A 19,280-nucleotide genomic window follows, 5' to 3' on the forward strand; every position below is an offset into this window, starting at 1 on the left:
TTGGCTGTGTCCTGAACAAAATCAGGCCTGTTTGGAGCAATCCAGACATCAGTCAAGTCAGGTGGAGGCAGTCCTGGATCGCTACAGGTGAGGTTTGGTTGGACCACAGTGATTTAGGGCTGTCAGAGTGGTGGAGCATCAGGTAGGAAGGTGCAAATCAGACGCCGCTAGTGCAGAAACCTCTGACATCCCTGAGGAGTTTGAGACACTGGCAGTGGTACGAGCAAACCTCTCCGGCCCAGCCCAGTCATTTGCCTGCCAACTCCTGGGACTAAGAGCTGTATCTGTCCTGCTCTTAAAAGGAAGATGCAGGGGGCAAGTCACTTGTTGGATCAATGTCTGTGCTTGTGCCAAGCCATGCGTCTAAACCTTCTTTGCACCTCCTATACCTTGGGACCACTGCCTTACGTATCAAACTTGGTTTATGCATTGAAGACTTTAGCAAACGTGGAGTTTGAGTTCTTTGTCCAGTAGTGAGGGCACTTCCCACCAGACCCCTCCTTACTGCCCCCTGAAGCAGCAGGATTGAATCCTGCTGCTTAGAAGCTGGAAACCAGATGCATTAGATTCTGCATGGTCCTGGTTGCTGCTCCTTTGTGAGTGGCTTCCCACCTGCTCTCACATGGTGGAGGGAGAGGAAGAGATGCTTGATCTCCTACTCTGGCAATACCTTCAATACATCAAGGACCACATCTCTCCATATGAACCTACCTGGACCCTGAGATCATCATTGGAGGCCCTTCATTGTGTGCCTCCTCCTTGAGAGGTCTGGAGGATGTCAGCACAAAAACAGGCCTTTTCTGTGATGGTTCTCCCCAAGGAGGCTTACCTGGCACCTTCATTAGACATTAGGTGCCAGCCAAAAATGTTCCTCTTCTGTCAGGCCTTTGGCTGATAAACATCCAATACACTTTTAAACATGACACGGGAGGGCAGATTTTTGGTTTGTTCCCCACCCCCTTATTTTTCTTTTGTGCTTTGTGGGTTTTTATATTGCATTTTTAAAGAAGGCTGATCACAGAAGAATTGATGCTTTTGAATTATGGTGCTGGAGGAGACTCTTGAGAGTCCCATGGACTGCAAGAAGATCAAACCTATCCATTCTGAAGGAAATCAGCCCTGAGTGCTCACTGGAAGGACAGATCCTGAAGCTGAGGCTCCAATACTTTGGCCACCTCATGGGAAGAGAAGACTCCCTGGAAAAGACCTTGATGTTGGGAAAGATGGAGGGCACAAGGAGAAGGGGACGACAGAGGACGAGATGGTTGGACAGTGTTCTCGAACCTACCAGCATGAGTTTGACCAAACTGCGGGAGGCAGTGGAAGACAGGAGTGCCTGGCGTGCTCTGGTCCATGGGGTCACAAAGAGTCGGACATGACTAAACGACTAAACAACAACAACATACTGCATTTTTATGTTGCGAATCACCCGGAGATCTATGGATGCAGAGTAGATTTCATAAACAAATAAATAAAACTCCCCCCTTCACCTCTTGTCCCCAAATTGCTTCAGGGAAGATCCTGGGCAAGGTGGGTGGTCTCTGGATCAACCTGGAGTGGGTCAGCCTGACTGGGGACCCCAGGATCAAGACTGAAGGGCAGATTAGCAGGGGGAGAGGGCTGATGTATGCTACACACAGTCCCAAATGTTGGTGGATTACACTTAAGGCAGAATTCTAATCGCTCCATTCATAGAAGTGTTTGAAAGATGCTTCCAGGAGTCTCACCTTTCAGGGGTGCAGGTAAAGGTAAAGGTAAAGGTACCCCTGCCCGTACGGGCCAGTCTTGACAGACTCTGGGGTTGTGCGCCCATCTCACTTAAGAGGCCAGGGGCCAGCGCTGTCCGGAGACACTTCCGGGTCACGTGGCCAGCGTGACATCGCTGCTCTGGCCAGAGCCAGAGCCAGAGCCGCACACGGAAACGCCGTTTACCTTCCCGCTGGTAAGCGGTCCCTATTTATCTACTTGCACCCGGAGGTGCTTTCGAACTGCTAGGTTGGCAGGCGCTGGGACCGAGCAGCGGGAGCGCACCCCGCCGCAGGGATTCGAACCGCCGACCTTTCGATCGGCAAGCCCTAGGCGCTGAGGCTTTAACCCACAGCGCCACTGCGTCCCTACAAATGTTGGTGGATTACACTTAAGGCAGAATTCTAATCCCTCCATTCATAGAAGCGTTTGAAAGATGCTTCCAGGAGTCTCACCTTTCAGGGGTGCAGGAGAGATCCTTAAAGAAAAGAGAAGGAGGAGATAGTCGCTTACCAAACTTCAGGCTAATTCTACTAGTGGTAAGCCCAGTTTTCTGATGGAGACAGTTAACACGCCTTCATCATAAAGGAGAAATTGGGATCAAACTGTTAAGAAATGTGTATTGGGTCTTCCTTCTGCCTCTCGTAGAGTTTTATTAATACTTCTCTGAGTCAATCGGCTCTCTGGAATTAATTAAACAGAGTAATAAAAATGCACTTTTATTAACTTTCTCGTTTTCTTTGTGCCCCAAGGAAGGGTAAACTTATTTGATTATCACCTCCCTCATTGCCTGGGTAAGAAAGAAATTCAGGGAAGCTTATTACAAGCAATAGAAGATTAATTTTGCCCCGGTGAGCAAGAAGCTAGGAGCTGAACAGCTGTTCCAAGGCAATTAGCTTCCCAAATGCTTCTCTTAGTTAGGTCTCGCTTCAGTTTTTATATCTATACATATATGTGTAGATCTAAAGGAGGACATCTGGTCTAAAGTAAACCAAAGTTACCTCTAACCAAAATTATTGGGGTGACTAGTCTATGGAACTACCTGCCTTCTGTGGTGCAGCTAAATAAATCTCAGGACAGGTCTTCAGAGCCCTGCAGCTTAGGAGGTCACTGAACAGCCACTCAGAGAGCATCTAGGGTAGCATTCACATGCTGTGATACTATGGGGCTGGGGCCTGTCACTGCAGCATCCTTCCTTTTCAGAAACATCTTATAGCCAGGGGGTACCCAGCCGGGCATGACAGATGCTCATTTTATTACTATTTTTTCCCCTTAAAAATATGTATTTTCCTTTTCATCAATGGTGCAACTTCCCATGGGAATTGTGCAGAAGAAATGGGCCCCGTTTCACTTCTGGTAATTATGCTATGATTTAAGTGAGTTTAGAACAGGAAACGGCACATGCTGGGCGTGTATCTTTTTCCTCAACGTGTCAGGGACTGGCTAGATGAGATGGAGTGGTGGAAGCTGCCTGACCAAGAGCCCCCCCCCCCCGGGAAAGCACAGAGGGAGAGAATTTTGATCCTGGTGGTGGGAAACCAGCCACACCCTAGAGGAGGAGCTGGGAAGTACTGGAGGCTGGGAGCTTGAAGGTTGGTGAAGGGGAGGAAACAGGCAGGTGCCCCAGCACAGGGCAGGGACAGGAATCAGACTTAGCAGTTCTCCCACAGAGGCACTCTGACAGCTTCTCTGCAGCCCCTCTACCAGAGTGAGGCATTTATTGCATGTTGCCGAGCAGAGAGTCAGGCAGACCCAGAGAGGGTTCCTTGGAGCTCGCCGTAGACAGAGTGAGAAGAAGAAGAAGAAGAGTTTGGATTTGATATCCCGCTTTATCACTACCCAAAGGAGTCTCAAAGCGGCTAACATTCTCCTTTCCCTTCCTTCCCCACAACAAACACTCTGTGAGGTGAGTGGGGCTGAGAGACTTCAGAGAAGTGTGACTAGCCCAAGGTCACCCAGCAGCTGCGTGTGGAGGAGCGGGGAAGCGAACCCGGTTCCCCAGATTACAAGACTACCGCTCTTAACCACTACACCACACTGGCTCACGCAGAGGCCTGGGGAGTGAAGGAGGAGCTACAAGCCAGTCCAGGCAATTGCTTTGTCCAGACAAGTGCAATCTTTAGAAGTCTCTGTGTGTTCTTTGTCCTGCTTTCCTTAATAAAGAAACTAACTGTAAGTTAGCCAAGTGTTTCACTCTCTTTCTCTGATCTGTGAACGACCTGCTCTCCTCATCGGCTTCCGGACGAGATGCTACATTCCAGCCATATCATGTTCTCCTTGTCAGCTTCCTAACACCGGGTTGGAAACTTTGTGGTTATGTGGTTTGTTTGCTTGCTCTAGAATATCAGGGCATATCAGCTATAGCTCTCTCCCTGTCATATCCGGGTTCAGTCCCTGTCATATCCGGGTAGGGCTGGGAATGTCCCCCCCCCCTCGAAACCTTGGAGCATCACTGCCTATCAGTGCAGACAATGCTGAGCTAGATGTCCCAAAGGCCTGACTCATTATAAGTCAGCCTCTATGTTCTCCTCGGCTACATAGAAGCAGTTGTGAAACAGCAGGGCGTGGAGAAATGTTAATTGTGTACTCTGCTGCTTAAGTAATGCACATGGTTGTCTATATCTCCCCATTAAGCCCAGAATCTAAGATTACTTAGCTGCACCATTGCCTGCATTGACCCTCATTGGGGTTTGTAGCCATTTGGGGTCCACGTGAACCTTTTCAAACTGGAGAAACTGTTGTCAGCACAGCGTGCCCTGCAACCACGTGGACCTACCCGGACCCTGAGATTATCATTGGAGGCCCTTTTTTGTGCACCTCCTGTGAGAGGTCCAGATGGTGGCAACATGAGAAAGGGCCTTTACTATAGTGGCTCCCTGTTTGCAGAATGCTCTTCCCAGAGAGGCTCACTTGGCACCTTCATTGCATATCTTTAGGCACCAGGCGAAAACGTTTCTCTGTTACCTGGCCTTTGGCTGAGTGGCTTTTGGCTTGTTTTTTGGTTTTGCTTCGTTATGTATTTTGTATTTCTGAATTGTAAATTGCCCTGAAATCATCGCGTGAAGGGTGGTATACAAATCTAATAAAAACAAATAACCAAACACACAGAGAAACCTATTCTATTGGCTGTAATAGAGACATTCTTTCAGGCCTAATTTCAGCAGAGGGTGGGGTGGGTGGACTCTGTAGGAATCAGTTAATGAGTCCTGTCAGCGGAAGCCCCAACATTTGCTTGGTCAGCAAAAGCTGTTGTGCTTGGGCCCAGATAGAGCTTTGAGAGTTCATAATGTGCACTTCAAAGAATAGGAGAAATTTATGAGTGCAGAGGGCGGTTAGTTGAAATACAGAAGCCTTTCAAGTAGATTCCTATATGAGGGATGGGGAGTCACAGGCTATTTAAGAATCGAAAAAAGTGGTCTGTAATGCAACACACTGTTTTAGAATTACTGTTACTCCGTAACTTGGTGAGTAAAATTAGGATATACATATATTAAAAGTTTGATGCTATAGAATATATCACCAAGGGAAAATATTACACTTTTAGCAAGTAATGGATTAGGATGTTGAGGTTTGACCTTTTGAAGTTTATGTCCAAACTTTAAATCAATAACTAATATCTTAGATTTTACTGCAGCTCTAGGGAGGATTAATTGCCCTTCTGGATGAAGTAAGGCATCGCCTTTAACTGCAAGTGCAATTTCTGAGGTGATTTGACAGACAAATTCACATATACTTAAACCATAAAATGAGCGTTCTTTCATTTATGATGATTGAAAAGAGACACTTCTCAAAAATAGTCACTTGCCACTCGACATTCATCAGTTTTAAAAGCACAATTGGCAGAATCATGCTCATTCCATTTGTCATATATGCAAAGTGGACTGGTTCTTCAATTTCCCTGTTCGCTCATAAAGCTCGGTTCGGGGAACTTTCTGCTACCCAAACTTAAAACCGTGCTGCAGGCCAGCATAAGCAGTAGTTTCCTGCTAATGCTCCATTTGTACCTGAGGGAGATAATGCAAGTAAATGTTTTGTTTCAGACTGGAGCACTGGCAATTGTACAGCATGCTAGGCATACTGAAATCAACAACACAAGGATCCCTGTCTGCCTTCCCCCTTGAGGTCTCTTGGCCCTTGAACCAATACAAGCTCAGAATCTTCCCTGAAGCTCCCTTATTTTGCCTGATGTGAAATGGGCAGGACTTACAATTTGGTGGATCCGCAACACAGATTCTCTTTGTGTGGACAGGCGGAGTCCCCCAAACCCTGGGCTGCTCCTGTGTGGAATAACGACTCAAGACAATATCCTATGGGATTAAAATTACCACAACTTTATTAAGTTTCAGATGTGGGTACACCTTGGCTCAGTCATTGGGCTTTTATCACTCCCAGTCCCCTGCCGGGGATCTGGGGAACATCAGGGATATCCAGTGTGTGTGGGGATTGGGCTGGCTCTGGAGAACATATGTTCAAGCAGAGAGAGCCCATCCCCATTTTGCTGCCATCACAGGGGAGAGCAATGACAACCTCTAGGCGTACGGCCAAAGCCTCCCCTCAAAACAACCCATTTAACAGGGAACCCTGGTATCGCCGCCACAAAGAGAAGAGGGGGCGTGAGTCACTGCTACACGCCCACCCCCATTTAGGGAAGATAGACTAAAGGATTCTGCCCAATGCCTGATACCGCCAAAGTTGTGACGTTTTGCTACAGGAAAGGCAAACCTGCCAATGCTGGAGAATTCCTTTCTGGCCCTTCAACAGTGACCTTGACGTAGCAGAGCCCGCATACCTGTGGAGAAGAGGTTAACCTGCCAAAGAAGTCTTAACTGAGGGTGGGTAGGGTGGGAGAAGCTCTGGAGCCAACTGATGATTCCCAGGTAAGATCCTTCCCTCTATTGTGTGGGCAGGGTGGTCCCTCCCCCTACCTGGCCTGATCACCTTGGCAACGCCTCCCCAGGTGGGATTGGGCAACTGGCTGAGATAGGTGGAGACCTCCAGGTATTCCATCTGGGGAAGGCGAAGCCAAGCCTGTGCTAATGGTGCCGCATAGGGTCCAGGGGGCTGCGCGTGACCGCGCAAAGGGCGCCCCCATTTAATGGGGGAGCGGTTATTCCTGCACTCTGATTAGATTACTGTTCCCACCTGACCATACAGGATTATGTATCTCATGTAGGAATTGGCCAATTTGTAAATTCCCATTTCTGTTCACGTCTCACTTTCCAATCTTAAATTCACATTTCTACATCAGTTTGCATTTTTTCCTTTTAAAAAGTCCCCATAAATTCATAGCCTGAATTTCTCATAAAATGCATTTTTTTTTTGCATTCAGTTTTTCCCAATATACACATATTTGCAAATCATTTTCCCGTAAAATAGTACATTTTGGTATGTTATTTCTACTAATATGTAGACTTTTATACACATTCTTTACCAGTATGTTCATTTTCCTACACATTACAGTGGTACCTCGGGTTAAGTACTTAATTCGTACCGGAGGTCTGTTCTTAACCTGAAACTGTTCTTACCCTGAAGCACCACTTTAGCTAATGGGACCTCCTGCTGCTGCCGCGCTGCTGGAGGACGATTTCTGTTCTCATCCTGAAGCAAAGTTCTTAACCTGAAACACTATTTCTGGGTTAGCGGAGTCTGTAACCTGAAGCGTCTGTAACCTGAAGCGTCTGTAACCTGAGGTACCACTGTACTGCTCAGACTGACTAGAGCTCAGTCAGTAGAGCCTGAGACTCTTAATTTCAGGATCGTGGGTTTCAGCCCCATGTTGTACTAGATGAGCCCGTGGTCCCTTCCAACTCTATGATCCTATGACTACAGAAATGCACCACAAAATTCAGAGAAGTATGAATTTTAAAGGGTGTCCCTATTTCAGTTCACATTTTGTTTTGGAAAGTACATAATAGGCAGGTTTGTCTTATAATAAAAACTGATTCTAAATTCTCCCCCAGCTCTAATATCATGTTTTAAATTGTGATCCAAACTCCTTTTGGTAAACCACCCAGCTGAAGATGTAATATAATCAAACATTTCCTATTTTGTTGAATTTTTGAAAGCTGCTTGCTCTTCTTGCAAAACAGGGGAGTGTTTGGACAACAACAACAACAAAATATTGTGAAATATTATCTCCTCTAGTCCTCTTTATTGATATAATTCTGCCATTACAAGAAATGTGGTTAATCTTAGCTGATTACTCCCATTCCCACTAGTGAAACAAAAGCACACGTGATTGCTCAGCTGGGAAATGTACAAAGAACTTTGATCAAAACATGATAAATGATCCAGAAAATGAAAAGAACATCTATTAAGCCGCAGGAAATTAGATGAAAGGCATTTAAAAACTATGAAAAGAAGGTGCGAGCAATCATGTGGTCCTCTGAGAGTATCTGAGAGACATGAATAGAAAATATTATATTAAGGCAGCAGTTCTCATGCCCAATTCTTGGGAAGTTTCCGAGTAAATTATTATATTTGTCACCACTAGAAACATTTCCTTAATGCAGAGAATATCAGTTTATAAGCCAGGAATGGGGAACTCATGGCTCTCCAGATGTTGTGACCGGGGTGTATGGGGGTTTAAGGGAGGGGTGATCACTGCAGATGGTGACACCAGTCAGGAAATTAAAAGACTGCCTGCTTCTTGGGAGAAAAGCAATGACAAGCCTAGACAGCATCTTAAAAAGCAGAGACATCACCTTGCCAGCAAAGGCACGTATAGTTAATGCTATGGTTTTCCCAGTAGTGATGTATGGAAGTGAGTGCTGGACCATAAAGAAGGCTGATCGCCGAAGAATTGATGCTTTTGAATTATGGTGCTGGAGGAGACTCTTGAGAGTCCCATGGACTGCAAGAAGATGAAACCTATCCATTCTGAAGGAAATCAGCCCTGAGTGCTCACTGGAAGGACAGATCCTGAAGCTGAGGCTCCAGTACTTTGGCCACTTCATGAGAAGAGAAGACTCCCTGGAAAAGACCTTGATGTTGGGAAAGATGGAGGGCACAAGGAGAAGGGGACGGCAGAGGACGAGATGGTTGTACAGTGTTCTCAAAGCTACCAGCATGAGTTTGACCAAACTGTGGGAGGCAGTAGAAGACAGGAATGCCTGGCGTGCTCTGGTCCATGGGGTCAGGAAGAGTCGGACACGACTAAACGACTAAGCAACAACAACAAATAACTCTAGGGGACATGTTATGCTCCTTCTGGGGTAGTTTGTCCACCTTTAGTCCCCACCATGCCTCATCTGTCATCTGTGGCTACTAGAAGCTGACATCATGTGACAGCATCCACACTCCAGGAAATGGCTTTGACTGGCTGGCTAAACCAGGTGAGGGTAGCTGATGGCTCTCAAACCTTCAGTGACTTTCCCTGCGTGTGAAGACAAGCTATGGCAGATTCAGCGGACGAGCTCAATAGTGGGTTCAATGATCAGGAAGGTTGTTTCTGCATGAGCTGTAGAGGGAAGTGAGGGGCAGATGGGGCTCTTCAGCCTGGGAAAGTAGCCCATCTAGGAGAAGGAAAACCCTGGTCCTAAACTTCCAGCGCCTTGAGGCTATACTAATTTGTGAGATAGGTTTCATGAACAAACCCTGAGGAAAAGTCTGCCTTGTGGGACATCTTCAGGAGAAGACGAGGCTCCAGAAATCTGGAGTGGAGTGTTTAAGATGGTTGAATGCATGGGCATAGCCAGGGTGGGGGGCAGGGAGGGGCTGCTGTCCACCTAAATCAATAAAAATTAATAAAAACACGTAGCTAACTGAGGTTCTGCCCCCCCAAACAAAAGGCCTGCCCCCCCTAACAAAAATCATGTACTCCTCCTCCCAACAACTCCTGCAGCTAAGCTGGTGCTAATTTTATTGCTCTGCATTTTACTGGGGGGGGGGGGAGCAGAAGGGACCTCAGCCCTTAGGACTTAACTCCTATGATCTGGTGTAACTTTATGCCAGCTTAATTTAGGCTGGCTAGCTTTACACCAGTTTCTTGCATGCAGGATTGCTCCCTTAGTTTCTTGCTATAAAATGCCATAACCCCAATAGAGGGTTTTTAATGAAATAGAGGGTTTTTATTGAAAGGTCTTTAATTTTGCATGGACAGGCGGAGTCCCCCCAATGCCAGGCAACTCCTGAGTGGAATAATGACTCAAGACAACGTGCTTTGGGATTAAAACTGGCCCCAACTTTATTAAGCTTTGGATGTAGGGAGACTTTGGCTCAGGCATTGGACGTTTATCCTTCCCAGTCCCCAGCCAGGGATCTGGGGCACATCAGGTTTATCCAGAATGTGTGAGGATTGGGCTGGCTCTGGAGAACATATGTTCAAGCAGAGAGCCCGCTCCCCATTTTGCCACTGTCACAGGGAAGAGCAATGACAACCTCTCGGTGTATGGCCAATGCCTACCCTCAAGACCCCTTTAATGGGGAACCCTGGTATCACTGCCACAAGGGGGGGGGGCGTGGGTCACCACTTCATGCCCCCCCCATTTAGGGAAGATAGACCAAAGGATTCCGCCCAAGGCCTGAAACCGCCAAAGTTGTGATGTTTTGCTACGGGGAAGGCAAAACCTGCCAATGCAGGAAAATTCCTTTCTGGCCCTTCAACAGAGACCATGATGTAGCAGCGCCCGCATACCTGTGGAGAATAATAAATAAATAAGTTTTTATTTATACCCCGCCCTTCCTTGTTCAGAAAACCGGGCTCAGGGTGGCTAACAACAAACTTAAAACACTTAATTGATGCAACAAGAAACAGCATAAAATACAGTATAAAACGTGAATAACAATAAATTCAGAATTCAAAAATCAATTTGGGGGGGGGGGGAATCCATCCAATAAACATTAGATAATCACCAGGGCTAGCTGGCTAAATTAGTCCTATTTGGGCCAGCGAGGAGACCAGGGGAGAATTAGCTGTGGTATTCCAGAGCGGGTAATCTTCATAAAAAGGGGAGGGGGAGGGAAGGAAGGGGAATAAAAGATCAGGCTGAATTCAAATTAAAAGCCAGGTGGAATAGCTCTGACTTACAGGCCCTGCAGAAGGAAGTTAAATCCTGCAGGGCCCTGGTCTCATGGGACAGAGCATTCCACCAGGTCGGAGCCAACACTGAGAAGGCCCTGGCCCTGGTGGAGGATAGTCTGACTTCCTTAGGGCCTGGGAGCTCTAAACTATGGTTATTCATGGACCTTAAGGTCCTCTGCGGGGCATACCAGGAGAGGTGGTCCCGTAAATACAAGGTCCCTAAGCCACAAAGAGAAGAGGTTAACCTGCAAAAGAAGGTTTAACTGAGGGAGGGCAGGGTGGGAGAAGCTCTGGAGCCAACTGACGGTTTGCAGGTAAGATTCTCCCTCTGTTGTGTGGGCAGGGCGGTCCTTCCCCTTACCTGACCAATTCCCTGGCAACGCCTCCCCAGGCGGGATTGGGTGATTGGCTGAGGTAGGCAGAGACCTCCAGGTATCCAGCCTGGGGACGGCAAAGCCATCCCATGCTACCAGAAGCCAAACTGGGATCCAGGGGGCTGCGTGTGACCACATAAAGGGCACCCCCCATTTGATGTGGGGAGCAGTCATTGTTATCAAACTGCTGCAAAGAATGTATAGGGATGTCTGTGTGTTTGACAGGGAGAGAAGGAGCACAGCAGAAAGGAAAAATATTCCTTGCATTTGACCTAACAAATAATTAAAGAATTCTAAGAGCCTTAAGCCCGCAATGCCAAAAACACAAAACAAACCCCTACACAAAGGAAATCAGAATTCTTTGTCTCCACCCTTTTTTGCTTTAACAAGTAACTGGAACGCCCAGAGGCACTATCTATTCAACAAATACCAAACTATGTAAAACAAATTAGTTCAGCAGCAGATACATTTGAGAATTGTGTGTTTGTCTATATTCGGGTTGCTGAGAAATTGCACTTTTTACTACTCTGGATATTTTTCTGCCGTGCATGGTTATTCAGAGCGGCAAAGAAATGGATTTCCAGATGGTGAACAACAGAACAAGTAAGTGCGCAGATATCATTAGCAGATTATTATTATTTTTTTAAAAAATCTAGCTGTTCAAGACGTTTAAAAATAGTAGTCTGTTTTGAGGATGACTTTGTCAGGGCGAGAGAGTCTGGGACACGGTTTCCGTTTTGTACTGATACATTTTAAAAAGCAAAAGAGAAGTCATTCAAAGTGTTTGGGTGGCGGTTGTGAAGTTCAGAACATTTGGGGTCAGAATCCTCAAAGACAAGAGCAGCAAGCACAGATTGGTCTCTTGTCTGCTGTTCCCTCATCCTTGATGTTTGTTTTCCTCAAAAGCCACCTGCTGCTTTATGTATGATGAGAAGCTATGGTGGTGTTGTTTTTAAACTGTCAGGAAAGAAATTAAATCTTAAAAGCTTCCTTCTTTCTTTCCTGCTAACAAGGGGTGGCGATGTGTTTTAAAACAACAACAACAAAACCCCAAAAGGAACAATTATAAGGTTGGGGTTTTTTTTTTACTAATTTTTATTAGTTTATTAGGTAACTAATTTTTATCAGGCATATAGGAGCTCAGTCTTTTATCTGAAATGTTTCATGTGCGCTTTCCTGAAATAAATATTTCTGCTGTTAATGTTCAACAGTTAAACAGAAACTTTTCTAAGAAATCTTTGGTGGTTTCTTATTGCTTCTCCTTCAGTTGCTGTACAGATGTAAAGACAGACTTCATAGAGCTGATTCAGATTTCACATTTCTTTTCATTGTATTCAGATGCAGACACAAATCTAAAAATTCAACATGAGAATGGGTCCTGTGATGTTCTTCCAGGTCTGTAGAGTCTTAATACTTTTGGTCTATCCGACAGTGTTTCTCAAACTAGGGTCCCCAGCTGTTGTTGGACTACAACTCCCAACATTCCTAGCTAGCAGGACCAATGGTCAGGGATGATGGGAGTTGTGGTCCAACAACAGCTTGGGGACTCAAGTTTGAGAAACACTGGACGTTTGTCCAGGAAATCTCTATGACATGGGTTGCTAATGGGGCAACTTCCAGAAGACTATCACCTTCCCTGATCATTGACTGTGCTTGGTGGGGCTGATGGGAGTTGTAGTTCAACAACTTTTGGAGGGTACTGTATTGGTTATCTGGGCTGTGGATGATCTGCTGTGGATTCTCTGCTATGGAATTCCATCCAGCAAACACTTATTTGAACCCAAATTCTCCTCCTCCTCCTTCTCAGGGATAAACATATACAGTATTGTCTTTCTGTACTTTCTTTAGTAGGAGATGCTTAGTTTAATCAATCAATCAATCAATCAATCAATCAATCCTTATGCAATCCAAGACCTTTGGCTAATGACAGTCATTTCAATGGCTTGGATTCTTTCTTTCTTTCTTTCTTTCTTTCTTTCTTTCTTTCTTTCTTTCTTTTATTAATTTTTAATTAAAGATTTTATTGCATTACAAACCAGACAGACTTCCAGCTGATGGGAGTCTCTCTAAATGGAGATCTGTTCGAGTGATGCTTCGCCCAGCAGAATGGGGCAGGGGAGATGACATTCATTGATCCCTTCTCCCCCCCCTCCAGGGGCCCCCAACTTGAATAAAATATTGGGGGGGGGGCCAGGTAAGCCCTGCCCTGCACAATTGATCACATGACGCATTGCACCACACCATTTGAATGAAAAAGTCTATCAATTTGGGCGGGCCATCCCCCTTCAGATATTTTTTTTGGGAGCCAATGGGACCTCGACCCCTAGGAGTTGGCTCCTATGCTCCCCCCTATAGCCTCTTGTGCCCTCCCACATGCTCCAGAGGGCAGGTAGATTTAGGGGACTCTCTATATCAGTATGAGACATGGTTCAGGGGAAGGGGGTATCTGTGAAAATTGCACCCCTCCCTTAAGCAGGTAGGATCCTCAGTCAGAGCTCTGAAGGGAAGGAGCCCTTTCATTCATAGCTGCCTCATTATGATACAAGCCATAATTTCCCAGTTTCAGGACTCTGGCTACCACCTCCTGTTTCTTATTAGGGTGCTCCCCAGTGTGGTGTAGTGGTTAAGAGTGGTGGACTTGTAATCTGGTGAACTGTGTTTGATTACCTGCTCCTCCACATGCAGCTGCTGGGTGACCCTGGGCTAGTCACACTTCTCTGAAGTCTCTCAGCCTCACTCACCTCACAGGATGTTTGTTGTGGGGGAGGAAGGGAAAGGAGAATGTTAGCCGCTTTGAGACTCCTTCGGGTAGTGATAAAGTGGGATATCAAATCCAAACTCCTCCTCCTCCTCCTCCTCCTCCTCCTGTCTCCTACTGAGCTCCCAGGCCAGTAACCCAATCTCTTCAGCTACGGCTGTTGAGGATCTGCACACGGAGACAATTTTTCACTGCCAACAAAGGGACACCCACTGCCTCACCGTTTCTCTTTTTAAGATTTTCCCAGTGAAAATACGTAACTTTCCAAAAGCACCGGCAGTACATTCAAAGATGCTATAAATATGAAAAGGAAGAATGACATGGGAATACGAAGCGCTGCGGAAGGCATGCAACTGCAAATAGCTAATTGTCCAGGGATATAATTTGGCACTTTTCTTCTCTCTTTCTCTCTATCTTTCCACTCCCACTCCCCTCGCCCTTATCAAATTTTTGCAAGTGGTTAGAAGGAAAAGATTATATCTCTGAAATTACTTCACAGTCATTTTGCATGAGTGGGAAAAGAAAAAAAAGTCGCTTTAAAACTCATGCTTTCATTTGAGGTATTAAATGTACCAAAATGGATTCTGGGCAAAATGAGAACAGATTTACATTTTCAGCACAGTATATTTTAATGACAAAACCACATTGTAAAATGTGCCATAAAACACACTAGGAGAAAAATGGGGGATTGAATGTAGAATGTAGATTTCTATTTGTAGCAGATGCGATTTCGCCCCTTCAGATGATTGTATGCAAATATCTTTGTAGGCACCTGTGCTTTGCAGGTAAAACTGAGTCATTAACTGTGTAAATGATCTATTTTTTCCCCCATGCAGAAAATTTCAGCAAAAATCAAATGCACTAAAACAAATATCAGATGTTTCACGTTTTGTTTTGTTTTCTCTCCGGAGTTGAGTTCTGCTAAATTAATTTTAAATAGCATCGGAGAAATGTTGGAAGGTATGAGGTTATACCTATGTAACCAGCCAATGCAGTATACACATACCTTGGGTAAAAATAGCCCCCGAGGCTGAAGAGTGAGTGTGACAATGTGCCACAGACCCACACTTAAAAAGAGAATAAGGGAAGGAGAGGCTATGCCTGACCTGGTGAAGCACTAAGTGCAGCACAAAGTTAGGCCATGGAAATACAATCTCTCACAGGACTGTGAGAGGCAAAGTGAGGCAATTGCATCAGGTGGCAAGCTCTGATAGAGATCTTCCCTCACCCCTTCTTCCCTGGCGTGGAAGATTGTGTACAGTATAGCAAGGGAGCGCTGTATTTTGCTATTGAGCAGAACAGTGCCATAGAATTTGTGAAACAAAAGCTGGCTACTGGGATTCATCCTGGTGTTCTCTAAGTAAACAAAGAGCAAAAGAATAGGTGAGACCACAGAACAGGTGGAAAGGATGATTTCATCCTACGTACCCTCCTGGAGAGAGGAACGCGGGTGGCGCTGTGGTCTAAACCACTGAGCCTTGGGCTTGTCGATCGGAAGGTCAGCAATTCGAATCTCCGCGACGGGGTGAGCTCCCGCTGCTCGGTCCCTGCTCCTGCCCACCTAGCAGTTCGAAAGCACGTCAAAGTGCAAGTAGATAAATAGGTACCACTCTGACGGGAAGGTAAACGGCGCTTCCATGTGCTGCTCTGGTTCACCAGAAGCGGCTTAGCCATGCTGGCCACATGACCCGGAAGCTGTCTACTGACAAACGCCGGCTCCCTTGGCCTATAGAGCTTGCGTGAGTCTGCCAATCATGCATAGAGCAGAACACTGGCACCAACTCCAGGGCCCCCTGGGGAGCCGGTCACCCACAATTTTGTTGTTGTGGGTGCCCGACCTCTGTACCCCACCATCACCGCTGCTCGGCCTTCACCCCCAGGCTGCTGTCACTGCCTTACCTCTGGCACTTAGGCAGTGGCTGGGCTGTGACTTGTGCCACTGATGTGGGGCCTGTATGGGGTCCACTGCAGCCATGGACAGAGGTCCCAGGCACCAATGCAGTGTCGGAGCACACATGCCACTCTGTGGCGCGCACCCTGAGAGCCCACAGTGTGGCGCCCAAGTTGGCGCAGCTGTGGCAGAGAGACAGGGGATGTTTGTGTGTCAAAGGAAGGGGAATGGAGGGCAATTTACACAAGGAGGTTTATAAGCTGAAGATACTACAAAACAGGCAGCAAAGATCACACACGTAATAACAATCTGATCCAATGTAGCGAATGGGGCATTGCAGTTTTAAATTGGGTATGGCTATTTTAGCAAGCTTACTTATCCTTTGTATATTGACCTTTTTTATTCCTCATTTCCAGACAAACAGATCAGTACTGGACCTGACCCACTGAGACAAAAGCGTCTTTCTAGCTTCCAGGGAGAAAGTGAAAAGAGAGAAAAAGATTCTACCATTGAGAGCTTTGTGACCAATTTTTCAAACATCTTTGAGTCAGGTAGGATTAATATATTCATTTTTATTCGTGTTGGGGGGGGGGGGAGAGAGAGAGACGGAAATTTAAGATCTACATGTACAGTTTCTGAATCACCCCAGTGTGAATCCTTCAAGACCTGCTTCTCAGGATGTCTGCAGAATCTTGAAGTGGGGTATTGTTTAGGGGTCATTGTTGCGGTCCATATTTAATTTTGGAGATGCTAGTTTTGCCATTACTCGTGCTATTTTTGTATATCAATTTTAAAATCTTATTACGGCATGTGGGGATTGTTTAAATTTGTTGTGTATGTTTTGATAAGTTTTTATTTATCACTTATGACCACTGTTCACATATTTTTGAAATTATCTACCTCTTTGCATACTGTAAGCCACCTGGAGCATGGTTGGAATGATGGAAAGGTGGCATGCAAAGAAGCAATGCTGAAGCTGGAGACTCTCCCCCTGTACTTTTTACATCAGGGGTGGGGAACCTGTGGTCCTCCGGAAGTTGAGGCTGGTGGGCAACAGCTGGAGATAAAGTCCAGATGTCCAACAACATCTGGAGAGTCACAGCCTCCCCATCACTGTTTAACAGTCATTATGTGTTCCTTCCATTCATCTCAAGGTCCTGTTGTGTGGCGCACATGGAGTCCTTCTTGCTGGGACTGGGTTAAAATGGTTGGGAGAAGCTTGACCCCATTTTTCTATCCAGTTGCAGATTTAAATGTGCAACCTTGTGCAAATCAGCCTTTGCCCCAAGTCTCCTCCTGAATCCTACACATCATTAAACAGAATTTCTCTCCTCCAACTCCCAGATCTTTTGCCTACTCAGAATGGTGAGGAACTGACAGAACGTTTCCTGCATGAAGTTGTGAGTATTCTCCTGAGTTACATCAAAAAGACCTACGATGGAAAGACGAAAGTGCTGGATTTCCACCACCCTCACCAGCTTCTGGAAGGGTTGGAAGGCTTCAGCGTGGAACTTTCGGATCAGCCAGAACCTCTGGAACAAATACTTGTTGATTGTAGGGATACCTTGAAATATGGAGTCAAAACAGGTAACTGCTCTTTGTTTTTATACAGCATTGTTTCAGTGGCTAGCAGCCATGTGGACTTTGGGTTCACAGAGAGCATGTGTCTGAATGGCAGGGGCTGGGAGTCAACCACAGGGAAGGGATATCGCCTCCTTGCCCAACTTGTGGGCTTCCCAGAGACATGTGGCCAACCAACATGGGAAACAGGATGGCGGACCACCTTGATCTGTTCATGCTGCTCTAGCATGTGTCTTCCTATTGCAGTCTGGTGGCTTACAAACTTTCTGTCTTCAGGGTAGACATAGGGCCAGATCATCCATCCATCCATCTGGCCATTGATCATGTTTATGTGCTGCAGGAATGACTGCATTCCGCACCATCCTACCTGCACATAGTATAATAAGTGACCCAAGAACTTTAGACATATGCCGAATTCTTGTGTTCTTCTTTCTCCCGCCTCACTTTTAATGGAAGAGCTGTATGGTTGCACACATCACAATCTCCAAGTGGTGAGACTTCAGGGGGTTCCAACGCTTACTCAGAGTTTGGTTTTCTTGGAGTGCAGGTCCTTGGAGACTATGGTGTCTTGTGGAAAAGAAGTAGATGTCTGTTTCTGTTTGTGTGTGTGTTTAATGAACTATCCACATAAGCCAAGAGCTTTCTTCTACCACAGTTGCTACTGTACCTCCCTGTACAAACACCCCCTCCCCCTTGGCTCTACCTAACTTCTTCACAATATATTTTAACTGCCACTAATTTGTACCACTAATTTAGGGTTGCCATATGTCTGGGCTTTCCTGGACATAGCCAGAATACGGCAGTTGGAAATCACTGAAATGTCTGGGAAAATCCATGTCGGAAGTCTAGATTTTGGTGAATTTCCTTAAAAATAGCTAAAAAAACTCAATTTTTTTCCCTCTTTCGCTTTTTGAAATATGGCAACCCTAACAAATTGGAAACTTTGCTGATGAAGTGATGCGCCCCTAACATTTCTTCAAAAAGCATGACCTGTTTTATCTTCAATTTATCAACATTTCAGGGCATCCTCGTTACTTCAACCAACTTTCCAGTGGCCTTGACATTATAGGACTTGCTGGGGAATGGCTGACGGCTACAGCAAATACAAACATGTATGTACTGTAGATTGTCATTTTTAGACAAGATTAATCTGAATTAAGAAACAACAGCGAAACCAAACTCCTTTTTTATTATTGCTCTTTAAGAATGCGAAGGATGTATGAGATCCAGCAAACAGAGACTTAATACATTTATGAAATGCATCAGGAAGGCTGGCTTATTGGACTCAGAGGGATGGAAAAACTAGAAAGAAAAACGGAGTTAAGGAGCCCAGTTTCTACTGAAATAACCAAAGCTTCAGTTTAGGGCCAAATGATATGATTAAAAAGAAACATGTTTAGCACCTGTCACACCTCCTCCTTAACACCCCCTGTGGGGGGATCCTGATTTGGACTGGGATTGCAGCATGAGAGGAGAGTGAGCGAGCTCTTCACTCCATATCCTCTTTTAAAAACAAAAAACGCTACTCCTTGAGCTGTTGCTTTGAAAACACTATTTGCAGCAAGTGGTATCTTCTGGGACAAATAGTAGATTGTCATGAGGACAATAACAAAGGTAATCTGAGCCTATTATTGTAGGCAAGATTCAGACAAAGTTAAGCATGTTTAAGTTTCACTTGAAGAACTCTTTAAATCAAAAGTGGGGAGCCTGTGGCCTGCAAGGTGTACGCGGACTCATCTCAGTGGTCCCAGGCAGAAGGTCTTGGGTTCAATCCAGGCACCTCCTGGTATGGCTGGGAGAGACTCCTGTCTGAAATCCTGAAGAGCCACAGCCAGCCAGCATAGAAAATACTGAGCTAGGTAGAGGTAAAAGGTAAAAGTAAAGGACCCCTGGATGGTTAAGTCCAGT

General features: G+C 45.7%; 1 protein-coding gene across 2 annotated transcripts in view; it reads left to right on the forward strand.

Annotated features, from left to right (window-relative positions):
* The first annotated feature begins 11,588 nt into the window (after positions 1-11,588).
* LOC307220860 (glutamate decarboxylase 1-like) overlaps positions 11,589-19,280 on the forward strand; it is a 33,298-nt gene continuing 25,606 nt past the window's right edge. The window contains exons 1-5 of one of the 2 annotated variants that reach the window (XM_079985012.1): positions 11,589-11,745; positions 12,481-12,537; positions 16,208-16,342; positions 17,136-17,378; positions 18,394-18,484. In XM_079985012.1, the coding sequence (XP_079841138.1) occupies positions 11,691-11,745; positions 12,481-12,537; positions 16,208-16,342; positions 17,136-17,378; positions 18,394-18,484 (581 nt within the window). In that variant the 5' untranslated portion in view covers positions 11,589-11,690. The remainder of the gene's footprint in view (positions 11,746-12,480; positions 12,538-16,207; positions 16,343-17,135; positions 17,379-18,393; positions 18,485-19,280) is intronic. The other variant, XM_079985011.1, reaches the window with a different exon arrangement.

Source organism: Podarcis cretensis (assembly GCF_951804945.1).
Source record: "Podarcis cretensis genome assembly, chromosome: 7".
NCBI classification, from domain to species: domain Eukaryota; kingdom Metazoa; phylum Chordata; class Lepidosauria; order Squamata; family Lacertidae; genus Podarcis; species Podarcis cretensis.